Genomic DNA, 21,145 nt, shown 5'->3' with positions numbered 1-21,145 from the left:
TCAATCATGGGGCTTTGGCATAGAAGTCATGTGTGTTTAATCTTTTTGTGTAAAACAAAAAAAAAGGTGTCATCTAGTTGGCTTCTTTCACTATTTTATACGTGGCAAATGGAGAAATCAATACAAAAAAAACTTACAGAAATTGCTTCTAGAACCTTGTCTGTGTGATTATAATGTTCTAGTCATGAATATACATGTGGACATGGTTTTTTCTTCAAGGAACTTCCCTGTGCGCCTTGGTCATCAGTATCCTGGCAGGTGGCAAACAAAAAAGACACGTGTGTAATAGTAGTATCATTGTCTCATGCTCTATGCATTACGGCATTCGTATGCGTCTCTCAACTATGTGATTACGTATAGGCTGACTCGCGTTGCCTGTCAAGGTTACATGACCCCACCAGCCCCAAGCCAGGATATACATGGACTGACAAGTGACACAGCATATTTGTCCAGTGCCACACATGCTTCACACTCGGCGCGAGCTACCCCACAATTATTCCTCCATCTCAACGTCGTCGCCACCACTAGCATGGCCACTTTGTCGCGCATTTGACTTGGGTACTGAAGCTTCCTTGTCAATCATTTGCCGTGAGACAGACACAATGTTGTCTTCGATCAGTTGCTGTCCGACGTCCGAGATGTCTGGCATCTTTTGTTAGTAAAAAATCCTATTGCATCACACACACGAGTAAACATACGCTTCTTCGGGTCCACCTTTCCGACATATCGTGTCTTCAGTTGCTCCTTTGTCAGCTCCGTCTCTTCCTTGACTCGCTTCTCGTAACCGTCCGCCAATGTGACCAGCTTCTGCAGCCTATCCACGTTCCGCTCACCCTCGCTCTTGAAATCGTCCATGAGAAGTGCCTCGGTCCATACGTGCTTGTGCAGGTTCATCAACATGTTCTCCTCCAGTGCAGTCTTTCGGTAGTTGATACCAATCGAATAGTAGTGACGGTTCAGGCCGTGAATGAGGGCTTGGATCGAGGGCTTGTTGAGGTGGCCAACGTTGGATGTGGTTTGACGGGGCTCGTGGCCCATCATGAGCGTTTGCGGGTTGATTAAGCGAAAGGCATCAATGACGACTTTGCCCTTGACGGACTGGATGGGGTCGACTACGACGGCGACAGCACGGGGTGTGAGCTGTTCGAATGATTGCTGTGTATTGATATCGACTGACGATAACCAGCAGCCGAAACCGGGATGTGAATGGTACCACCCGACAACGGTTTCTTGCCTGTGTTTGTCAGCGACTCATTGCACTGTATGAGAGTCTGTGGCGACCCCGATTGCCCAATGCTTGACTGCATACCTTCCTGTTTGGCGAAGCATGTCCATCATCTTAGTCTGGAAGACGGGATCTACAGCCTCGACGGAGACACCAGTTCCGGACTGCGGCATGGCAAACACGTCCACCACCCGTACTGTGTAGTCGTCGACGAACTCTCCCAACATCAGTCCCATGACTTCCATAGGCACACCGGCCCGGCCGTGTCGCAACATCTTGAGTAGGGCGAGCGAAGAGATGTAAACGGTTTCCGAGTTGTCGATGAGGTTGGTGTCCGCCTGCGGCCCTCCCATGCCACCCATGCCTTGAGCGGCGGCGAGCATTCTGCTTAACCGGTCCATAGTGGGGGTGTTGGAAATAGGTCTTCTCGATGAGGCGTATTCAAAGGGCTTGAGACAAAGACGGGATTGTCCGCCACGAGTAAGTGAAGTGGTTGTTTGGGTAAGGCGGCGGCGAGGGCGATGATGGCTTCGAGCTATCGATGCTCGGAGCTTCACGTAACTGCGCGACTGCCATATCCGGCGATGATGTTGTTCCGGTACCGGCACTAAGCAGGGGTACCCCGGCGCAGCTCGAATGCTCCATGCCCGCGTCTTTGTTCAAAGCTTCCCCATCTCTCGTCCAGGCCCCTCCACTTTTTCCTGACCCTTCAGTTTCGAGGACTCCATAAACTCTCACACCCTTCGCGCCTACCAAGATCCGCTTGGTTTTCTCCCCAGAGCTTTGAGAGCATCCCAATCAACACAAGATAGTCACGTAGCTGCGCGCAGCCACCACAAACATGGTGGACGGAAACGACATGGCAGGCCCAACTGGCGCTGTCCACATAAATAACGGCACCGCTTCGCAGCCAAAGAAGGTCGCATACTTTTACGACTCCGACGTCGGTAACTACGCCTATGTTGCGGGGCATCCCATGAAGCCGCATCGTATACGAATGGCGCATAGTCTCATTATGAATTACGGCCTCTACACAAAGATGGAGATCTACGTAGGTGGACCCTGAATGTCATTCCTCAAGACAATTTCTGACAAGACCTAGCGCGCAAAACCCGCCTCCAAGTACGAGATGACGCAGTTCCACACGGACGAGTACATCGAATTCCTGCACAAGGTCACGCCAGACAATATGGAGCAATTCACCCGCGAGCAAAGTAAATACAACGTCGGAGACGATTGCCCTGTATTTGACGGCCTCTTTGAATTTTGCGGTATCAGCGCTGGCGGTACCATGGAGGGCGCCGCTCGCCTGAACCGAGGGAAATGTGACGTCGCTGTAAACTGGGCTGGTGGTCTACATCATGCGAAAAAGAGCGAGGCCAGTGGATTCTGCTATGTCAATGATATTGTCCTCGGAATCATTGAGTTGCTCAGGTATAAGCAGCGTGTTCTTTACATCGACATCGACGTCCACCACGGAGATGGTGTTGAAGAGGCCTTTTATACTACCGATCGTGTCATGACCGTCTCATTCCACAAATATGGAGAGTACTTTCCAGGTACTGGCGAACTTCGCGACATTGGCGTTGGCAGTGGCAAAAACTACTCCGTCAACTTCCCCCTCCGAGACGGTATCACCGACGAGACATACCGAAACATCTTTGAGCCTGTCATCGAAGCAGTAATGACTTATTATGGACCTGAAGCCATCGTTCTACAATGCGGTGGTGACAGTCTTTCGGGAGATAGGCTCGGTTGCTTCAACCTGAGCATGGACGGACATGCCAACTGTGTCAGGTACGTCAAGAGCTTTGGTGTACCAGTCATCGTCCTAGGAGGTGGCGGTTACACCATGAGGAATGTCGCGCGAACCTGGGCATACGAGACTGGAGAGCTTGTTTCGCAGAAAATGTCCAAGCAGCTACCTTTCAACGACTACTACGAGTACTTTGCGCCCGACTACGAACTGGATGTCCGGCCATCAAATATGGAAAACGCCAACTCTCACGACTATTTGCATAAGATCAAATCAGCTGTTATTGAGAATATTCGCAGAACAGGACGACCATCCGTCGAGGCTTTCACAACAATTCCGGATGTGCCCACGGCTCTAGGTCGTGCTATGGACTCTGATGCTGAAGACGAAGAAGACGATATGGATGCGGACGAAAACCGAGATGTGCGCATGACGCAGCGCCAGCGTGATAAGCAGATTGAACATGACGGTGAACTCTACGATGCAAGCGATGATGAGGATTACAAGAACAACCTCGGAGTGCGCGCTCAGCCCGGTGTCAAGAAGAGACGAAATATTACTGACTTCCCCAACCCTAATGCAGCCCCAGCTGATGCCCTGGATCTCATGGAAGACATCAATGGCGGAAGCGCTGTTTCGACTCGACAACCCTCTGCAGGCGCAAAGTCGCGTACACAGACGCCTGCTGCTGCTGAGCAGGAGGTTGATAAAGATGGTGATGTTGACATGGACGCACCCGTCCCTGAGTCTGCCCCTGAACCTGTTCCCGAGGCCGCCCCCGAGACTGCCCCTGAGACTGCTCCGGCGGCTGCTCCTCCGGCCGCCATTGAGACCACCGATACTGCCGCTCCTGCTACTGCACCCGAGCGGGAACCATCTCCTGCAGGTGTTGTAACCCCACCTGAGTCACCACCCACTGCTGTGCCTGCTACAATGGCACCCACATCAGCCCCAGTTGCTGACGTGGAAATGGCAGAAACTGATGATAAGGAAGAGACTTCCGCGGCAAAAGAGGAGGGCGAAGCGGAACGTGACACTGAAAACGTTAAGGGTGAAGTCAGGGCGGAGGTCGCTAAGGATTAGATGTCTTCAAGAGTACGCCTCCAACGCATGACGGGTGGTAAATGGTTGCATTCGAGAGGCGTTTATTTCTGGTCGCGTTCCTTTTCCTTCGTGGCATTGGAAAGGTAGCGGGATGGGTGTTTTTGGTGTGCATGGATTTTCATTGGATATTGGGGATACCTTTTGTATGTCTGTTTCGTTCTTTTTCTTACTTATACCTCTGATCTAAGTATATATGAATGATTGGCTGTTTTTTCTGGCTATGTACCTCGTTACTGAGAATCAATTCTTATTCTAATTACATACCATGCGTCTTGTGGGGGGTTTTGTAGAAAGCATATTGCTAGTGGGCTCAGAAATCCTCGTCTCACCCTTCAACATCCCACACCAGGTCTGTGCCACTATGGATTTTGGCATCCCTCTTCTTTCTTCTTTCCTCCACACGCATCCACAGACTCCTCTTCTCCCTCTACTATCGCCTAAAATACGCGTTCCGCAACAGATGCAAGCCCGTTAATCGAATCCTCACAATGCCCATCGTGACCAATGTACTCAATGAGCACATGCATACGCGATTCTGTAGGCATTCCCGACACATAACTCGTTGGCCCATCTTGCACCACGAGAGAGACTTTGCGAATCAGCTTGGTTTCACCAGAGGGACTTTGCATGGGAAAATGTGATGATCGAGACGCTGATTTGGAGAGAGTTGACATCGGGTGAGTTCAGGTAATGAAGCGCGAGTAGGGCGAGGGTTTCTTAAGAAGAGAGAATTGTTAGTGTCGTACGGAGATCAGGGGAAAAATATTAAAGGGTGTACAGAATAGATATCTCGTTCACGGTCTTTTCACTGGTACCATGTGGAGCGAGGATCAGGTTGGTTTTAGAGAGGATGTGTGTGTATAGGGTGGTTATGGGGCTGTCTGCCATTTCTGCTTGTGGGTGTGGGAGGATTCTGGAATTGGGTTGGAGTACGTTTGGTGGTTAAGAAGATATTAAGAAAATACGTGTTGGACTATGATAAAGTAGTCGATCTTCATGCTGTTGTTTGTTTCTCTTCAAGATTTTGGATCAAGTTTGCCATAGTACTTTATCAGTGTTCCCGTTGTCTGGAACAAAGAACTGTTCGTTGGTATTAACATGACATGGGTGCACACATAAAACATCAAACTGCAGTATGTCACTAAGTCATCGCTAATTCTAATTCTAATGTCGAGTTGTGTCAATACATCAGCATATTTATTTCAGTGGCTACTGCCCACTTTTCGTATATCTCATCGAGATTATAGCACCAATGTCATCTCATCCAGATCAATGTCCAGCCCACAGCTCAGTTGGGGAATTTGAGTATAGTTACTTTCATCCAGAAGCTTTCTTGTATATTTGAGGGTCTATAACCAGTCAGCAACGCACAATATTTTAACATAGAAAACATACCTCAGCATAGCTTGGGCGTTCCGTAGTCTTCATCATCTCTAGAAACGCCCAAGTCATGGCCCCGGTTGCACGGCCTTGAATATGCGCATCAGCACTTGTCTGCTCATCTTTACAACCAGAGAACATGGTGACCATTTTCCGTTCATGACCATATTGGTCAGCAAACTCTCCGTCTTCAAGCCCTTCCTCTTGCTCTTCGCCCATATGTCTGAGGCCCTTGAAAAAGCTGCTGGCTCCGGCAAGAAGCTGTTGCGCCTCGCCGACCTTATCGAACGTAAAGCCACCTGAGATGATATCGCGAGCTTCTTCTGCAAGGTGGAGACCCGTCTTCAGATTGTCCATGAGACTGATCTGCCCATCACTGTCGGAGCGGTAAACATAGGGGAGTTCTAGCGCACTTCCAGAGTGGCAGCAGTCCATGATTACGAAGAGTGTACAATCACGTGCCATGCGAGTGACAAGATGCTGGTGCAGAATCGTACTCGAAATCTGACCTCTTTGCTCAAAGTCGATGGGGACAAGGGATGCATCCAGACCCGTCGTCCTGTTTCCATCCGTATCCGCAACTTGGCCGCCGTGGCCTGAGTAGTGAAGGAAGAGAGTGCATCCAGGTTCCGAGACGAGCCAGTCCATTGCTGCAAGGATGTTGTGGCCGTTGGGGTAGTAGGGAGAGTCGGGTGGGACTTCAGGGCGGTCGGTCAGAATTACACGGTTCTTTGGAGAGTTGTCGTAGCCACGGTAATAAAGGAACTCAGCCATGTTGTCTACATCGGCGTGGCAGCCGCGTAGTTCGTGGCTACTGCCGACATAATTAATACCGATGAGCAGGCTCTTCTTGCGTTGGTAGGCCATTTTAGAGGAGTTTGAGATGTGAGATATGAGTGTGGCTGAGGAATTGGGGACTTGGGTTCATACTACAATAGTGGCGGAGGGGTGGCGTTGAAGCTGGAGTGTTAAGCGGTTGAGAGGGGTCGATGAATGATGTGGCCGATCCCTGCCCAATCAACGCATGTGAAGCATGTTAATTGACGCGTCCCGTCCCGGCCACGTGCACGCGCGATCGACCGTCGCTAGCAAATGTCTTGCAGCACATATCAGCCCGTACCACCTCTAATATACACAATGGTACATGACGTCACATACTATTATAGACGACCTGAGATGGCTGTAAAGTTCGATATATCGACATGGGAGATTCATGAATCGTGCCATTAGCCCTCCGCCCGCCAGGCGGCGCAAGACTACTACTACCAAGTCAACTGCAACGCCGAAGAGTTCCCAGAAGACAACATCATCCATCAATTCTACATTTCTTCCACCACTTGGAACAAACACCTTACGCATTTTCTCATGGAACATCAACGGAACTTCACCCTTTCTCCAACCATCAATTACGTCATTCTTCAAGGCACCAAAAAATGGCAGTAAGGAGGATAGCAAAGATGAAACATATCTTGCTTCACTCCGGATTTTCCTGCACCGCCAGCAGTGGCCATCAATCATCTTCCTCCAAGAAGTCAAGATCGCATCCAAAGATATAAAAACACAAGATGCTGTGAAGACAGCCATCAACACGCACCTGCCCTCAGAGACCAGTTCAAACACTTCAAAGGATTCACTATACGACGCGCACTTCACCCTTCCTACCAATTCCCACAATGCGCGTGGTCCGTGGAGAAGCGGAAAATTATATGGTGTATGCAGCATTTTGCGCCGCAACTTGAACGACATGTACACAACAGCAGTACAAACAGTTGACTAGGATCGCGAAGGCCGAGTCTCAATAGTAGAACTCACATGCCGAGCCACATTGTCGAAACTCGCAATCTTCAACATCTACGCTGTCAATGGAACAGAAAACTTGTATCACGACACACGCACCGGAGCTGTGCGGGGAACGAGACACGATCGCAAGCGAGAATTCCATCGTTTGTTGATGGAGGAGTGTAAGAGACTAGAGGAGCAGGGCTGAGATGTGTTGCTTGCGGGTGATATGAATGTTGCTCCCGATGAGCGCGATGGGTATCCTAAATTGCGAGTCTTTCCTAGGGACCACGTCGTTAATCGTGCAAATTTTCACGACATGTTGCTTGAGGGAAGTGGTGAAGAGAAGGAATATGTTGGGCTGAACGACGTCGATATCTGGAGGAAGATGCATGAGCAAGAGAGGAGGTATACGTACTATCCACGTAACACGGAATGGGGCACTAGTTGTGATAGGGTGGACTACTTTATGGCTGTACGGAGACTTTGGGAAATGGGATGTGTAAAGGCTTGCGGGATTATGAACAGTGAAGCAGAACGAGGGCCGAGCGATCATGTGCCAATATGGGCGGATATTGAGCTCAAATTAGATACGAAATGACAAGACGACAATGTTACACTGCACACGATACCTTCGTATCTCTGATCATAAGTCTTTGAGCATTCGTCAAATAATAGATGTCCACGTTTTATTGTTATGCGTCTGTCTCATCCTCAGGATCAGCAATGAAGAACGGACTCGTCCTCATGCCATTAAACGCATTGAGCTCCGAAAGCTCCGTCGTCCCATGCAACACCTCATACTTGTTCATATCGCCACACCCGCTCGCAACGTTGACGCACTCAGCAGTCAGCTGTCCCGCAATGCGATGTCCCACTTCGCGACCTTCATACCACGCTCCATGGAGGAAACCCCAGTACTCCGTACTCATAGCCTCACCCGCGAAAAACAATCTTCCCACATTCGCGCGCAGGTTCTGATGCATCTCGAGCGTTGTGCCAACAGGCCAGTTTGAGTAAGAGCCGTACGACCATGGCGTTTGAGTCCAGCGCGGGTACGTAAACGCAATAGGTTCCGGGATCATGACATTGGGAAACATCTTGCGGAGGACATCCATGCCCTCTGCTTTGGTAGCCTCGTCATCTTGCGCCTCGACGCGGTACGATTGCTCGTCTACGAGCGTAGCGAAGATAATGTTCGAGCCGGGATAGTAGTCTTCGGTTGAAAGACTTTGCCAGACGGTCCAGTAGCCTCGGTTCGTTGGATCTGCGTAGAGGAGAAATTGCTTTTCGTCTGGCCAGAAGGTTTCGTTGAATTGGAAGAAGATATTTGTGTATGTGCCAAAAGCGAAAGTGGCAATGGCAGATTGCTTCCATTCTGGTAGCTCGGGCTCGAAGGTAATGACTTCATTCTGTAGAACGCCGAGAGATACGGTAGAAATGGCATAATCGGCCTCTACGCAGGAGCCGTCCGAGGTAGTGATGTGTACACCAGTGTCCGAGTGGCTAATGTTTGTCACGATAGTGTTGAGAAGGAGACGTGGGTCATTTGGTTGGAGAAATTTGGACGCCTGGTGTTTGAGCCATGTGCTGAAGCCTCGAGGGTCAGCGGAGACTGTAGAACCACTGAAATTAGTAAATTTTCCGATGCGTGCATTTGGAAGAGGACTTACATTTGCTCTCCTCGGAAAACCCATAGTATGTCAAGTTCCATCCCGTGATTCCGTATACGAAGCCAGACTCCTCAGGTGTCTGTGTAACAAGATCATAAATTAGCATATTTTCGATATCTAAGAATTATGCTGAGAGCATACCTGCGCTGTCTCCCAATCCCAAAGATAGTATTCTACTGCCTTGCGCATGGGGTCACCCTTTGGTCGCCATCCGCTCTGCCAAAAGCCGGCGCGGGCACTTCTGTCCTGTAGGTTTTCTGAAAGTATCGTCCCAGCCCTCTGCTCAAAGCTACTCCAGGTCTCTTCGAACTCATCAAGGATCCCGGTGAAATCGACAGCCCCAGTCTCATTGTAGGTAGCAATAGAAAAAGCATCAGAATCGGGACTCGCCAAATTGACCTGCTTTGAAAACGTCCATACTGGGTTTTCTGGGCCGTTTTTGGCGTTTTCGCCTAATCCTGAGATCCAATTTGCGCCGAGCTCGACCGTGTATGGGTTGCCGCTGGAGTCTGAGCCAAATTTGGTGTTTAGCATGCGGCCTCCAATTCGATCCTGGTACTCGAGGATGAGAAAGTCAGAGACCGATTGATTAGATAGTGCTTGCTAGTGAGAATTCAGTATGATGGTACAATTTTTGACATATTAGATACTGTGTCGGATAACGACTGTATTCAAAAAGGCATACTCACAGCTGCTGTTATGCCGGCAACGCCTCCTCCTCTGATAAGGTCAGTCGCTAAATTTGCGTAGTAGATACAATCCATCATACATGATTGCTACTTTGGTTCTTCTGCATGTGCTGTTGGAGTCGCGTCCGTGAATTATTGGCGCAGCGCGAGTCAGAGCTGGCGTCAGCCCGATAGCTACTAGGAGACTCTTCACGCACACCATGATACCGGAGACTTGAAAGATAGCTTGTTCAATTGCAAAAAGGTTCCACGGCTAAGGCGTCTTGCCAGATACTTAAACTACCATCCGGAAAACTATGATAGGGTACCATTGGCACGGTGGTTAACAACCGGTTTAGCTTCTGTGAAATCATCCTACGAAGCTACGCGACTGGACTTGACACTATATATTCCAATCGGATACGAAGAACGTGGATGCTGCCTTGTTGTGGGGTTACCCTCGTCCCGGTCTTAGACGATCTGCAGATGTCGAGCGGGAGCATGTGTGTGACATGGACTAGCCTTGAAATAGTAGGTGGTAAAGAGTCACGCAAACTTGTTGAACGCGCACGGTGGTGTTGATAACTATCATCTCATGTCTAGTGGTACGGTCATGATGTCAAACCACAGAAGCTGACTTGAACGTACCAACGGTTGACAAGCTCATGTCTTCGAAGCTTGACTTTTCGCGCCATTTCTAGCGTTTGCATTTAGTTTGTCTCTGCAGTAGTAGAAGCTATGTTTACGACATGGAATTCAATGACAAGAATTGTGGGTCACTATCACGTCACGTTACAAGGGTTACGGCTGGGCTGCGCGGGATGCGCAGGGATTTTTCAGACGGCACGATGTCCGCGGGCGGGGCTTCTTGATAATCACCCCCACACATGATTGCTCTTTTCTGAATCCATACCTCCTGCACCCCTCTCCCAATTCATCTCTCTGTACTACATTGCAAATCTCACCTTTAAAACAAAGTACGGCATTGCAGCCATGATGCAACCAAGTAGCAGAATGTCGCCCGATCAAGGTAACCTCAGGTAACACAATGCATGAGACCGGTGTTCGCTGTTGTTTCCTTTGTGAACGGCAGCGATCTGAGATATACGGTCTGAACTTGATCAGGTTAAAGCCTGCGAAAGGACTCATGCTTTGCTCCCTTCTCAAGCTGGAGGCTGCTGCTAATGGCTCTAGGTCGGTGCCATGAACTCCATCGCGAAGCCACACGATGAGAAAGCGCCAGATGCGCCGGGCGCAAGCAGTTCACCATTGACTCACGATATCGAGCGCCAGGATCATACACGCTATGCACAATGGCAAAAGTCATGGAAAACATTCGAGAGTCAGCTTGTAGCATACAATCTCGAGGCCCGCGGCATCCAGCGCGTCGAGCCCCACGAACGTCATGACTTGCGCCTTTTGGGTTATTCACAGGTCGCAATCATGTGGTTTAGTGTCAACTTGGCAGCGAACAACATCACACTGGGCATGCTTGGCCCTGCCGTTTTCGCCCTCGGCTTCACAGACGCCTGTCTATTGAGTGTCTTCGGTGCACTGGTTGGTTGCCTTGTAGTCGCCTATGTCGCCACATTTGGTCCTAAGAGCGGTAACCGTACCATGATCTTCTCGCGGTACATTACGGGTTGGTGGCCATCGAAAATCATTGTGTTACTCAACATCATCGTACTGCTCGGATATGGCATGATCGACTGTGTAGTAGCAGGTCAAATCCTCTCCGCTGTCTCGACAAATTCCATGTCTGTCGTGGTCGGCATCATCATCGTGGCCGTCATTGCTTGGGCAATTACCACATTCGGATACCAGACATTTCACTATTACGAGCGCTGGGCTTGGCTGCCGCAGCTCGTGGTACTCTGCATATTGGCGGGCGTTGCAGGCCCGCGATTCGACATATCTTCCGAGTCTCATGGCGACGAAAATCCAAATACCATCATCGGGAATCGCATCAGCTTCTTTGGCCTTACTCTTGCAGCGGCGATCACGTATGGTGGTGGTGCGGCCGACTACTTTGTTTACTATCCTGAACATGCATCGTCTCTAAGCATCTTCAGTATGACCATGATTGGCCTCATGTGTAGTTTTACATTTGCTTTTGTTCTAGGGATTGGGCTGGCATCCGGAATGTCGAACAATGCAGACTGGGAAGCAGCGTACGGCGTATCGCAGGGTGCGCTCATTGTGGAGGGATACAAGCCTCTCGGCGCATTTGGCTCTTTTTGTGGCGTGATTGTCGCTTTGGGACTCGTCGCCAACCTCATTGTACCAACATACTCTTCTGGAATCGATGCACAAATCCTCGGCCGTTACGCTGCTGCCATACCAAGAGTGATCTGGAATACCGTTGGCGTCATCATCTTTACAGTCTGCGCACTGGCAGGACGTGCGCATCTCGCGGAAATCTTTACCAACTTTCTGGCCCTTATGGGCTATTGGGTGTCTATCTGGATTGCCATTATCCTAGAGGAGCATTTGATCTTCCGGCGTAAGACCGGGTTCAACTGGGAAGTATGGAACCAGAAGAAGAAGCTGCCATTGGGCATTGCAGCGTTGGTTGCCTTTGTCATCGGTTGGATTGGCGCCATCATGTGCATGGCACAAGTCTGGTATATTGGGCCTATCGCTAAACAAGTTGGAACCTACGGTGCTGATGTATGTGAAATACATGTGCAAACTTTGGTAACTCATACTAACACTCTCTAGATGGGTAACTTTGTCGGTTTCGCATGGGCTTCGGTCGTGTATCCGCCGCTCAGGATGTGGGAGCTTAAGCGATTTGGCAGATGATTAGCTATATGATACAAAAGCTACCAAAGCCATTCCCCAGACGCATGGAAAAGATCATAGCGGCCAATCGAACACCTGGCAGTTTTACTACATGAGATTTCTCAGTAGATTGCTTAGCAGCATATATATAGAGCACATGCTTCTATTTAAGAATTGAATTTATTCATTGTTATCTCTCTCTCTCACTGATCATATTCCGATGTGCCATCATTAGAAGAGAAATCATAGATTGGAAACAGTGATCGTGAACTTTGAAGGAACTAGAAAAATATATACTTGAATTCACATACCTCAGACACGAGATTCTCGTATCACATATATCGATATCCATAAGCTCTTGGAAAGCTTTGCAAAGGCTACCCCATTATCCGGATGCACATGTATAGTAGCCTGCATAATACAAATCCATGTAGCCCCCATCTTCCCGTAAATCCGCTATTAAGACGTATACAGAAACCCCTTTAAAAGTAGCTACCCGAGTTATCCCTTTTTCACTCACGCAGTACCATCTCTAATAACTGTATGTTCTTCACCACTGAGGCCTCTCTTTTGGGAGGATAAGCCAGCCCTGCGAGTCATGTGAGAGTTTGCATAGTGCAAGAGGACAATCACCCAGCTTGTGCTTCATTGAGCACCTCCAACGCCCGCACGATACGTCACGTTCGGTACAGCTGCGGCATCTCGCCTCACTATCGCACTCCAGATTGTTGGCGTAGCACTCGGAGCATGCAACCACCCTCTTTGGTAGCTCAGCATGCATGTGCGGCCTGACAAGATGCGCAGCGCCCTGTAACAACTGGCCACTCTGTGTATTATTGAGACGCTCCTCAGAGATCCGAAGTTCTCGTTCGACAGTCTTCAGCTGGTCGCGTTGGCGGTCACAAAGACTGGTCTTCTCGCGAAGTTTGGCTTGGAGATCTTCATTATCTTCTCCCAGATTAATCTTATTGAGGCCTTCTTCCACAAGCTTTTGACGTAGCTCGAGATTGGCTTCTTTGAACCTCACAAGATGATCGGTAAGCTTTTGGATGCGGGTTTGGTAATCTTGCGCGCAGGTAGCGGCTTGCAAGGCTTCATCTCGTTCACGAGCTAGTTTCGCGACAGTGCTGCGCAGAAAATCACGCTCCCCTACCACCTGTCAGTTTGATGGAAGCAAAAGTCATGAAAATATCCAGTCTTACTAGCCGCTTCTTCCAAGTCCTTGAGCTCAGCCTCTAATTCTGTCATTCTCCGAGCCAGTCTATCAAAATCTAGCTGTTGAGTCTTGATCCTCATCTCCTTCTCAGCCAAGAGTCGGCACATCGATGCTTTTTGGTCTTTGTTAACCTCATTTTGGTACTTGAGCCTGCATAACTGCGACCCACCATCGTCCTCCATTCTTTGGATTTCTTCGTCGCTTTGCTCGGGAGCTAGAGTGTGGCGTCCGAGCATTGGTATGTGTTCCTCTAGTCGAGGTGTTTGAAGAGATTCATTAGATGTTGGTGACTCAACTGATACCACACGTGGAAGCGGCTCGATGTCTGAGGGATACGCTAGGTCACTACTCGAAGATGTAGTTGACTGCGCCTCGTGCGAACGTGCACTCTCGTCTCCACGGCTGAGACCAACTTTGTCATCCACTTGATTTTCTTGCTTCTCAAGAAATTCAGCGACAGTCTCGGGCGCAGTAAAGGACTTCGTCGAGCGGGAAAAAGATCGATCTGCATCAAGAACACGGTCGGTAGAATGCGAGCCTATAGCATTTTAGCATGTGGTTGTACAGTTGTTTGTTGCTAATTACTGTTTGGTCTGGCAGGGGGCGACAGGCGTGGAGTCAGATTTGGAGTGGCAGTATACGGTTTCTTCTCCTTCATCAAACGTGCAAGTTCAAAGAAGCTGTCGTGATGAATGTTTTTGATAGGCTTTTCGGTAGGCGGAGTCATGTCGAAGGAGCCATCAACGGTATTCAAGGAGGCGGTAGGGGCGGCGATATTGTTATGAAGGCTACTGCTATCTTCGTCCATGGTGATGATACTGGCAGTCTTGTATGAGAAGACAACAAGAGGGTGAGAAGGATAGACCGGGTCTTTTGGGTACCTTTTCGTTCTCAGGTAGGGAGGGTAAGTGAGAGACAGGGAAGCGAGAGATAGAGTGAGAGACGGGGAAATGAGAGATGGAGTGAGAGAGAGAGACGTGGAAGTGAGAGAGAGAGAGGACGCAGTCACCGCTTCGCCAAGGCAGTCCTGCAAACGTTGGGGAAGGAGCGGCATGTCAGTCTCACACTAGCCAACTAGAGTACAACAATAGCACAAGACAAACACGTTTAAATTTCTTGTTCCGAATATAGATACACAGCCTAGTGAAAAGAAGTGAAAGGCCAATAACCACGCGATGCTCAATGCAGACATACAAACCAACAAAATCAACGCTTCAATGTAAGAACTATAATACAAAGGACTTCTCGTGACCTTTGCCCTGATTATGCAATCACACCTTCGCTTTCGAGCTCCTATTATGAATCAAACAGAGAATCCCCACCCTCTATACAAGCATCCAAGCCTCGTCTTCGCTTTCATTCCTGCCCTCCCCACTTTTGCTACCTCCAGCAAGCAGCCGTACCTAACGACTTTCCCTCCGCTCAGGAGTGGGCCCAGGGACCATGACCTTGAAAGGCATCTCGCGTCCTATTCCCCCGGCCATGCTGACAGGGACATACGGAGTAAAGATTGGCGGGCTCTGTTGAGAATGTTGTCCCTGTTGTTGCTGAGGCGGTGCTGGCGCCAGCGCCTGCTGTCCATTTCCAGCACTCTTGGGTATCGACTGACCACGGCTTTTTGGTCTTCCACTGGCCGGGCTCTGCGGCCCGTATGGACTAGGATAGGTCGGCATGTTCGTGGGTGCCGGGGCAAGTTGGCGTGGCCCACCTCCGAATGGCCCACTTGTAGAACTAGGCTGGGCAAGAGGAATGCCCTGCTGGTGGTGTGGTGGATGATGTGAAAATGGGCCTGGGAACGAGCCAGTTGGGAGCGCAGCAAGCGGCGAATAAGACATCATCATGTGATGTGGCGGCCCTGGAGCAGAGACATACATGTAGTGCTGTGGTGGTCCAGGTGGCCCTTGGGTATAATGAAGGTATGCTTCTGGAGGCGCGTGGTGAGGACTGTGCTGGGGAGGAGCGTGCTGTGCATGGTGAACTGGAGATGCTTGTTGCGACTCAGACTGTTGTGACTGTGGTGTCGCTGCAGCCGCTGATCCCCCAGATTGCCTAGCCCCCTTTCGGCTTGCAGAATTTGACCTTGAAGGTGTAGGTTTTGCTGGCTTGCCTTCCTTCTCGTCCTGCTCTCGTTTCTTGGCTTTGCGTTCGGCCCACCACATGGTCATCGACTGGCTTCGTTTTTCGCTCTTAACGCGTGGCTTCCTTCTCGAACCTGAGGCGGGCGCCGACTCGTCGACATAATTGTTGGTGTACTGACTTAGAGGTGCAGTGAGCATGTACGCGTCTGGTGTACTAGACTCACTCGGGTGCACCAGCGGTACCTCTTGAGGCGGTGCAGAATTTTGCGACGTGCCTTGGAAAACCGTCTCAGCAGAGTTCGGTACCATCAAGGGTGTACTTTCTGCAAAAGGCTGGGTTTCAATGGTAAACTGACCTTGGCCTTCACTCATTGAGTTGAGTGCAGGTGGTGGTGCACTAGGGCCATGAGCCGACGGTACAGGCGTGCCTGCATCGCTTGTCTTCTTGCGTGGGCCTTTCTTCACGCCGTAGTCGCTGCGTCGAGCGGAATTCTTGCTACCAGCCGGACGCCCACGCTTGGGGTTAACCTCCGTATATTCATCAACATCCACAGCCGATGACTCTTCGTCTCCGGAACTTCCGATGATAGATTCTTCTCGCATTTCTTGAATACGCTGGTGGAGCAGATTGCTGGCTGTTGCCCTTGCACGTTTTACAGGCCTTGATTCTGGTTCTGGAGTCTCGGATGCAGGTTTGGCAAACCTGCTGACGCCCTTCTTACGCGCGCCACCCCATCCATTGTGCTTCTTCGGGGTAGTAGCACCTGTGGCAACCTCAGTGCCATCGAATTTGCGGGGAGCCTTTCGTTGTCGCTTGGAAGGGCGGCCGTCGTTGTCGTCCTCGTATTCCTCTTCGCTTGGGGCTGCTGATTCTAACATGTCACGGGTTCGGCGTGTTCGGAGCTCCCTACGGCCACCCTTCTCTGCACCTGGTCGTTGAGCCCAGGGGTCCTGACATCCCAATGGTTTTTTGGGATCATAAGTGTAGCCATACAAATCCGCCTCTTTCATGTCTTCAAAGACCTCAGGTGTCAATGGAATTCGCCCGCCATTGCAAGCTTTCTTGGCCGGGTGCATGTGGGGTGCGGTCTGGGGCTGTTAGTTAAGAACAAGTCGAATTTACAGGTAACACCCACCCTTGCATCCAACATGAGATATTCATCTTGCCAGGCTTTGAGAATATGTTGTGCGTTTTCGGTTAGTGCATAGAGATTCTCTGTACTTCTTTGAGAGGCAGGGAACTTGGTCAGGGCGGCAATGGCAGCCTGCACATCGGCCATTGGCTTGAAACGCTTTTGCAAAAGAAAGTCGGCCCTGTCCTCACAATCGGCCTCGACTGGAGACGGCGCGTCGTAGATGAATGGATCGGGAAGGTCAGAGTCTGAGAGAACGTCCTCTTCGGGGTCGAGCAACTTGGGAACAGCGGATTCTGCCGGCGTCGATGCAGAGTCTCTCGGTGTCTGCGATGCTGACTGTGGTAACAAGGCAATCCTGGGAACACCAAGTCTGTTAGACGTCTTTGTTGTTGATTCAGCTTTGGAGTCAGGTGCCTGTCCCGACATGTGTGCGCTTGCATGAATGGAGTCGTCCATGTCGGGCGGTTGAGAGCCGTGTGGCGTTCCTTGGGATTTTTGTGAAACGTCCATACCATCGTAATCAGGCTCGCTTTCGTCATCTTCAATTGCTTCTTCATTGTCATCGTCTGAGCTGTATTCTGACGCGCTACCACCCAAGCGTGTTCGCGTCTTGGCATTGCTGATCGGCGTGCTCTGGTTGGACAGAGCATCATCTCCATCTGTGAAGGGGAAGATGGCAGTACCATTGCGAGCTCTTGAAGAAGAAGATGGAGTCGCTTTTCCAAAGCCTCCTCTGCCGCGTCCGCCTCTGCCTCGTCCACGGCCGCCTCGACCGCGTCCACCGCGCGAGCCCCGACCACCGCGACCGCGGCCTCTTGGCGCAGGCTGAGGCGCCACTGGCATGTCGTCTTCGCTTTCTGAGGCACTCTCTTCTTCAGATTCAGTTGCATCTTCCTCTGGAGTAGGGGAGCCCTCAGTAAAGGAACCGACGATAATTTTCCGCTCTTTTGGGAGTTTGCCGTGATGCTTCTTGAGGCTGTTGAAAAACTCGGGCGACAGGCCAAACACCATAAACAGGGGATGCTCGTACGAGGCGTAGATGTCGGATGCAGCCTCGAGCGAATTACCTGAAATGTTTGAGGCCGAACGAGTCGTCTTCCTCGTCATGGTGGGACTGAGTTTAGTAGGACTGCTGTTTGGTGCAACGCCCTCTGGAGCATCTGATTTTGATGGGGCTGGTTTTGCTCCTCGACCACGGGTCCGGGTAGGCGTGTCGTCTTGCTGCGAATTCCTGCGCTGTGAGGAGCGCGCAGGCGCATTCTTGGAGAGGGGCATTGGGGCAAGCCAGCGACACAGGAGCAACAATTTGCGTCGGGTTGAGATTATGGCGCATGTGTCGACGCAATGCTTCCATGGAGGGTCCCAGGGAGGCGTAGCGCGCGAATCGTAAGCCTGCTAAGGAGACGCAAAACTGCAGGCCGGCCAGGCGAACAAAACCTAATGCCGCAGCAACGAGGTCGCGCAAACCGGCGCAAGCGGCAGATAGAGGGTATCAAGGAAAGAAAATGCCAAATGGAATAGTACGCGATACGGCGTGTGATGATCTTTGTCTCGGGGTCGTGGCTGCTACAGCAAAAGCGAACCATGATGCGCTTGGCAGATGGTCGCCCGACCAATGACGGGCCTGACGCTAAATTGACCAGCATGTACCTGTCAGATGGTCCAGGCAATCCGCCGACGTCTCTACGTACGGCCGCCGTGTGTGCATACTCATTGTATACTCACGCACACTATCTCCGCCTGCACCCAGAAGCTGTTCCGCTTTCTTTTGCCATTGTTCTCTGGTGTTTTTTCTTTTCTTTTCTTTTTTTCTCTTGAGCCACCATGCCCCCCAAGACGGCTGACGAAGAGCTCGCCGAACTGGAGAAGCTGGCCGAGGCACCCGCACCCCCGCCTAACAAGCATGCCAGAGGGACTCGTGCGCCTCGCCAAAAGTTCGAGGTCGAGGACGATGCTCTCAAGGATCTCGACGAGCTCGAGCAATTGGGAAAGGCTCCGCAGTCTGCCGTGCCTCGCCAGATCAGCCGCCCCAACACCCCCAAAGTAGCGTCATCGTCCGCCTCCAGCAACCGCCGGGCACCAGGCGTCGCGACACCCTCATCTACCGGCTCAGCACGCACAAGCGAAGACAACAGGCCGTCAGCTCCAAGGAAGTCTGGAGAGAGCACCCGCTCCTACCACCAGAGCTTTGTACCGAGCAAAGAGGAACCTGCCAAAGCACAAGCGTCCGAGCCAAAAGAGGAACGCTCGTCTGGAGGAGGGTCATGGTGGGGAGGCGGATGGGGAGGGCTTGTGTCGACTGCCACTGCTGCAGCAGAGACGGCGCGGAAGCAAGCCGAGGCGGCCTACCAAGAGATCCAGAAGAACCAAGAGGCTCAGCGATGGGCGGAGCAAGTGCGAGGGAACGTTGGCGCCCTTCGCGGCATTGGTATGAATGCAGCCACCAAGTCGCATTATTACCATACTGACAGACTACAGGCGGAGAGCTTGGCAAGCGTGCCGTACCCACCTTCACAAACCTCTTGAACACACTCGCGCCGCCAATCTCTCAGCATGAACGGCTACAGATTCACATTACACACGACCTCATCGGCTACCCCTCCCTCGACCCACTCATCTACCAAACCTTCTCTGGGGTCATGTCACAAGTAGAAGGCGGCGACCTCATGGTCGTCCAGCGCGGCTCCGAGTCAACGCAGCGGGGTTCATTAGACGGGTACCGGGGTGGTGGCGGAAGCTGGAACGACGGCCCATGGTGGCGCCACGCGGAGAAGCGCGACTTGAGTGTAGTCAAAGGGCTCGTTGAAGGCACCAAGCTTGCCCGAGTGAGCGCTGAATCCTATGCCAACGAGTTTTTCAACGCAAGAGGAGGCATAGAAGCAGCCGCAAAGCAAGCGACGGAAGTGCTGAGCGAGACGAACCCTGTGAGAAGCAGTGACATATTTATTGCAATCCAGGCCATCAGTTACCCGCAACAAGAGGGTCTGTTTGCAACCTCATCTGCGGGTCAGAAGGGGAAAGCAGAAGATGAAGATGACGATGACGATTCAGACGACTCGGATGATGACGAAGACGAGGACGAGGACGAAGAGCAGGTGACATTCGCAATCTACCTGTATGACCCCATACATAGCATTAGCTTCAAGGGCCTTTCACAATCGATTCCGGCCAAGTGGGTAGAGTGGCTGGATGCGCCTGCCAATACCGAGGCCGAGGGCGAGGAAGGCCAAGTACCGCAAGAAATTGCAGAAATCATTGAGAGCGGAGGAGTGGATCCACGAGAGTGGGTTAGTGAGTGGATGGAGGAGACCATCAACCTCAGTGTGGGCATTGTAGCGCAGCGGTATGTTGCACGCCGGATGGGAGTTGGTGAAGGCGGTCTTGGTAGAGGAATGAAGAGAGAGGCGGTTGTGGACGCTGGAGGGGGTGAAGCTGCACGAGCTGGAATCATTTAAGGAGCTTTCTAGTTGGCAAAGTTCTATTTTATTTCTTGGGTCAACGGCACGGCTCGGGCTAAAACTACAGTACAGCTCAGACGAGATGAGCAAAGCATCTCATATGCTAACAAGATGATTTTCTGGCCCCTCGTGCACCCTGCCTCAATGCGCTCCTGTATGGTGAGTGTGGGTGGGTAGAAGTCAGAGATGTCTCTCGATGGAAGCGCATTACTAGATGCTCAATCCTCGGCATTCGTAGACCTCGCTTTGCTTGGTTCTGCGTTTTGCTACAACGTCTAAAGCGAGCCGAGAGAGGCACGGAGTATGCCAGGCCTGCAGACGTAGATTAACCTGGTTATGTCGTGCCCTAGGAAGGTGGTTGACATTTCCGAAAACTTTTCAACCAGACTTCTTCTTGTCTCCGCCTTCCTTCTTGTCTTTCTTGCCTCCTTTAAGCATCTCCAAATGTCCGGCCTTTTGGGCCAAGAGTTTCTCGGTTTGCCCGACCAGACCAGCGCTGCTCTTGTGCTTGATCTTGTTCTGTGAGATGATGGAGGCCTTCTTGGGCTTGATGACGCGGGCGCCGTGCTGGATACGCTGGGAGGGCCTAGAGTGAAAAGAAAATATGGTCAGTATCAGATGGAGCAGTCGGGATAAGGCAGACGGGATTACGGCGACGTGCCCAAGGTTCAGGCACAGCCCGCGGGAAACAATGGCATGAGCGGGAGATTTGAACTTACTTCTTAGGAGCCGCGGCCTTGGTCTTCTTGACTGCGCCTTGAGCCATTGCGGAGGTCGTTCCTGGGAGCGTGGGGCGAAGATGGGAACGGAGATTCGGACACAAGCAATGCTGTGCGATTGGGCTTGGAGAAAATTAACCTCGGACAAGCGTGCGCCGAGTATTGATCA

General features: G+C 51.1%; 10 protein-coding genes across 10 annotated transcripts; 4 read left to right on the top strand and 6 right to left on the bottom strand.

Moving 5' to 3' along the window:
• Positions 1-493: 493 nt before the first annotated feature.
• Positions 494-1,626, bottom strand: COCVIDRAFT_15395 (hypothetical protein; the record flags this gene model as incomplete). Its single annotated transcript, XM_014701881.1, has 3 exons — positions 494-642; positions 699-1,234; positions 1,310-1,626. The coding sequence occupies 3 exons, from the start codon at positions 1,624-1,626 to the stop codon at positions 494-496; spliced, it is 1,002 nt and encodes a 333-aa protein (XP_014557367.1).
• Positions 1,627-2,066: 440 nt separating this feature from the next.
• Positions 2,067-4,064, top strand: COCVIDRAFT_26016 (hypothetical protein; the record flags this gene model as incomplete). Its single annotated transcript, XM_014701895.1, has 2 exons — positions 2,067-2,276; positions 2,328-4,064. 2 exons carry the CDS (start codon positions 2,067-2,069, stop codon positions 4,062-4,064), a joined length of 1,947 nt encoding a protein of 648 aa, XP_014557381.1.
• Positions 4,065-5,326: 1,262 nt separating this feature from the next.
• On the bottom strand, positions 5,327-6,332 carry COCVIDRAFT_97286 (hypothetical protein; the record flags this gene model as incomplete). Its single annotated transcript, XM_014701966.1, has 2 exons — positions 5,327-5,434; positions 5,481-6,332. 2 exons carry the CDS (start codon positions 6,330-6,332, stop codon positions 5,327-5,329), a joined length of 960 nt encoding a protein of 319 aa, XP_014557452.1.
• Positions 6,333-6,678: 346 nt separating this feature from the next.
• COCVIDRAFT_37152 (hypothetical protein) lies at positions 6,679-7,845 on the top strand (the record flags this gene model as incomplete). Its single annotated transcript, XM_014701965.1, has 4 exons — positions 6,679-7,035; positions 7,093-7,176; positions 7,243-7,408; positions 7,454-7,845. 4 exons carry the CDS (start codon positions 6,679-6,681, stop codon positions 7,843-7,845), a joined length of 999 nt encoding a protein of 332 aa, XP_014557451.1.
• A 94-nt stretch (positions 7,846-7,939) lies between these two features.
• On the bottom strand, positions 7,940-9,808 carry COCVIDRAFT_97211 (hypothetical protein; the record flags this gene model as incomplete). The annotated part of the gene is made up of 5 exons (XM_014701964.1): positions 7,940-8,859; positions 8,918-8,996; positions 9,059-9,520; positions 9,607-9,637; positions 9,687-9,808. 5 exons carry the CDS (start codon positions 9,806-9,808, stop codon positions 7,940-7,942), a joined length of 1,614 nt encoding a protein of 537 aa, XP_014557450.1.
• Positions 9,809-10,788: 980 nt separating this feature from the next.
• COCVIDRAFT_97215 (hypothetical protein) lies at positions 10,789-12,390 on the top strand (the record flags this gene model as incomplete). The annotated part of the gene is made up of 2 exons (XM_014701963.1): positions 10,789-12,255; positions 12,307-12,390. The coding sequence occupies 2 exons, from the start codon at positions 10,789-10,791 to the stop codon at positions 12,388-12,390; spliced, it is 1,551 nt and encodes a 516-aa protein (XP_014557449.1).
• Positions 12,391-12,919: 529 nt separating this feature from the next.
• COCVIDRAFT_97202 (hypothetical protein) lies at positions 12,920-14,393 on the bottom strand (the record flags this gene model as incomplete). The annotated part of the gene is made up of 4 exons (XM_014701962.1): positions 12,920-13,518; positions 13,572-13,950; positions 14,011-14,090; positions 14,171-14,393. The coding sequence occupies 4 exons, from the start codon at positions 14,391-14,393 to the stop codon at positions 12,920-12,922; spliced, it is 1,281 nt and encodes a 426-aa protein (XP_014557448.1).
• Positions 14,394-14,988: 595 nt separating this feature from the next.
• Positions 14,989-18,074, bottom strand: COCVIDRAFT_37148 (hypothetical protein; the record flags this gene model as incomplete). Its single annotated transcript, XM_014701961.1, has 2 exons — positions 14,989-16,752; positions 16,800-18,074. The coding sequence occupies 2 exons, from the start codon at positions 18,072-18,074 to the stop codon at positions 14,989-14,991; spliced, it is 3,039 nt and encodes a 1,012-aa protein (XP_014557447.1).
• A 549-nt stretch (positions 18,075-18,623) lies between these two features.
• COCVIDRAFT_26010 (hypothetical protein) lies at positions 18,624-20,254 on the top strand (the record flags this gene model as incomplete). Its single annotated transcript, XM_014701894.1, has 2 exons — positions 18,624-19,227; positions 19,278-20,254. 2 exons carry the CDS (start codon positions 18,624-18,626, stop codon positions 20,252-20,254), a joined length of 1,581 nt encoding a protein of 526 aa, XP_014557380.1.
• Positions 20,255-20,662: 408 nt separating this feature from the next.
• COCVIDRAFT_66247 (hypothetical protein) lies at positions 20,663-20,845 on the bottom strand (the record flags this gene model as incomplete). Its single annotated transcript, XM_014701960.1, has 1 exon — positions 20,663-20,845. A coding segment is annotated over one exon (183 nt), but the record flags the coding sequence as incomplete, so codon positions are not given.
• Between the last annotated feature and the right edge of the window lie 300 nt (positions 20,846-21,145).

The sequence above is a fragment of the Bipolaris victoriae genome, assembly GCF_000527765.1.
Source record: "Bipolaris victoriae FI3 unplaced genomic scaffold scaffold_35, whole genome shotgun sequence".
In the NCBI taxonomy this organism is placed as follows: Eukaryota; Fungi; Ascomycota; class Dothideomycetes; order Pleosporales; family Pleosporaceae; genus Bipolaris; species Bipolaris victoriae.
The sequence above is the reverse complement of the archived record's forward strand: the minus strand, read 5'-3'. Positions and strand labels throughout refer to the sequence as shown.